The sequence below is a fragment of the Pundamilia nyererei genome, unplaced genomic scaffold, assembly GCF_000239375.1.
Source record: "Pundamilia nyererei isolate P.nyererei 1_Seehausen unplaced genomic scaffold, PunNye1.0 scaffold00105, whole genome shotgun sequence".
NCBI lineage: Eukaryota > Metazoa > Chordata > Actinopteri > Cichliformes > Cichlidae > Pundamilia > Pundamilia nyererei.
The window spans coordinates 2,288,682-2,291,172 of record NW_005187506.1 but is presented as its reverse complement, the minus strand read 5'-3'; the positions used below and the strand labels follow the sequence as shown (position 1 = coordinate 2,291,172).

The 2,491-nt window shown below is 40.2% G+C and overlaps 1 protein-coding gene across 1 annotated transcript in view; it reads right to left on the bottom strand.

Moving 5' to 3' along the window:
- The window catches only part of LOC102207162 (dedicator of cytokinesis protein 3-like), a 248,678-nt gene that overhangs the window by 27,106 nt on the left and 219,081 nt on the right, over window positions 1-2,491 (bottom strand). The window contains exons 18-19 of the mRNA XM_013912880.1: window positions 2,381-2,464; window positions 433-533 (exon numbers count right to left, since the gene is read on the bottom strand). Coding sequence (XP_013768334.1) covers window positions 433-533; window positions 2,381-2,464 — 185 coding nt within the window. The remainder of the gene's footprint in view (window positions 1-432; window positions 534-2,380; window positions 2,465-2,491) is intronic.

Sequence of the window (2,491 nt, the reverse complement as noted above, 5' to 3'; positions counted from 1 at the left end):
CCTTTTGTTGTGATAGTCGCAGCACTCTGCAGGACCAAACATGTACGGAAATACATCACAAAGACCTGAAAAACTAAAATTTGTGTAGTTATAATAACTATATGTGTCTTTTTTATTTTCTGCCAGTCGACCCGAGATCGAGATCTTTGTTTCATCCTCTATAAAATATTTAGTCAGTGCAAAACAAATTTTCAGACTCTTACTCAAAGCAATTCTCATGTAATATATCTGGATGAGGTCAAAGTTAAATGAGCATGAAAAGCATGCAATCCTACGCCAGTTTTCCATACTGTATTTATCTCTGATGCCCCTGAGCCACCGTGGTGAAATAATTCCAGGAGAAGTCAAACTGCAATAAAGGCAAACGACGTGTACACAAATATACAATCACACTTTAATCAGTCAGGCTGTCAGTTAGAGAGCAACACTCACTTGTAAGCTAACGCTCCAGCAAAGTGCTTCTGGATGTAAGTGTCCATCACCGACCTGAAGTGGTAGTATTTACTGTCCCTGAGCAGGTTTATAATGAACACCTGTGAGACAGAGACTGTGATCAGTGAGCGTGATGCTTGAGTGACGCGCAAATGCACAGAAAATGAATCATCACAGTGAAAAAAAAAGTACGGCCTCTTTCAAAGCGAAGGGTTTAGCTATCCTCATGTTAAGAGCAGGCAAATAGAAGCTCAGAGGAACCTGAACACATAGCATTTTATACCATGTCATTACTTATCAAACACAAACTGAGCCACAGTGCAGAGGCAGTGTGTGAAAGTCCATCCCATGATGCAGCAATAACTTCATCTCTCTCATCGTCATCGACAGTCTGCTGCTGTGCTTGGGATCATTGTCCTGCTGAAGCTTCTGATTGGACAGAGCTTTTCATATGTTGTTGTTCAGCTTGTATTTACAGATGTGCAGGCACCAGGTTATTGTTTATATTTTAGTGCTTTCTTTGTGATCATGTGATCATGACCCCACAGTATTTTATTTTCCTGTTACAGCGTAACCTTCTTTCATCACTCACTCACATTTTCCAAATTTAACTGTAACTCTTATTCCTGTTTCACAGTCATACTGAAATTAGAGTAGAAAAATCTTTCAGCTTTCAGAGTTTAGGGTGTCAGAGCTCCTGTTTCCAGTAACTCAGAGGATGACATCAGTGGGACTGAAACTGACAGTTAGCCTCATCTGTATTAGATTGTTTCTTCTGAAAGTCTCTAAATCCTCATTATTAAATTTAATGAAACTCATTATTTGTCACTTTTGTTTGTTTACTTTATTTTCTTCTTCGTGCACTGCCCGCGCTACACTAGGGGCGGGTTTTGATAATCGATTTATCGATTAAAATCGATTCTGGCTTGGATAACGTGATATCGATTCATTAAAATCCTGAATCGATTTTTTATTATAAATTTATTTTGCCCGAAACGCCAGAATCTCAGGTTAAACCTCACAAAATTTCAACAACCACCAAACAGCTAAAACAGTAAATGAGAGCAGGAACACGGACTCTGCACAAAGATGTAAACACAAAGCGCCGACCCGCGGATCAGAATCAGTGAGATGTCGCCTTTCTCACCCGACGGCACGGACACGGTCGGGGCTGAAAGCCGACAGCTCGCTGATCCTGATGTTTCAGCGGGTCGAGCTTTGTGTTTATGTCCTTTTTGTGATGATTCTGAAGCTGCAGGTTTGATCTCTCTCCTAACAATATTGACTGAACCAGCAGCAAAAGAAGATCCAAACTACGCTTCACATGAACATCGTCATGGATTCACTCTGACTTTTGCTGTTTTGCTTCCACCAGGATAAAATCACACTTCATGCACAGCTCTCTCTCTCTCTCTCTCTCTCTACTTCAAGAACAGTTTCCCATCTAAAAATCTGTTTTCTGCATTATTCACTTGCTTGTTAGGCACAAGTCTACCGTTATTTACAGGCTGTTGGCCTCTGTTTTTTTTCCTTTTTCTTACTTCCAAAAAGAAAACCTAATTTCTGCCGTTCAACAGGCTTCTGAACAAATATAAACTAAAATTATGCAAAATGCAAAACTCTGTGTCTCTAATCAAACCGCTGTGACTTCAGAGGTGATGTTCATGTGTTGATTAATGGTTTTCTTTCGTTTTTGATCGACTGCAGAATATTTTTATAAAATCCCAGAACAGGAAAATCAGCTTCATGTTTTTCTGTTTTATCTTCAGCTGCTTTGACACAAAGGCCTCGCTGTGATGCTCACACCTTTGATAAAGTCTGGCGAGTGTCAGCTTCCTTTTTATAGGCAAATTTCCCAGATTCAAATCAAATCAAATCGAATAGAATTGAATCGAATGGAATCGATTCTAGAAATCAGTGACGATACCCAGCCCTACGCCACACTCACCAATGACTGAAAAACCAGCGGCCCATATTTGTCTGTGTTGTCATCCAAGATGGAGAACAAGGTGTCCAGAATGTCCTGAAGAAACTGAGACACACACACACACACACACAC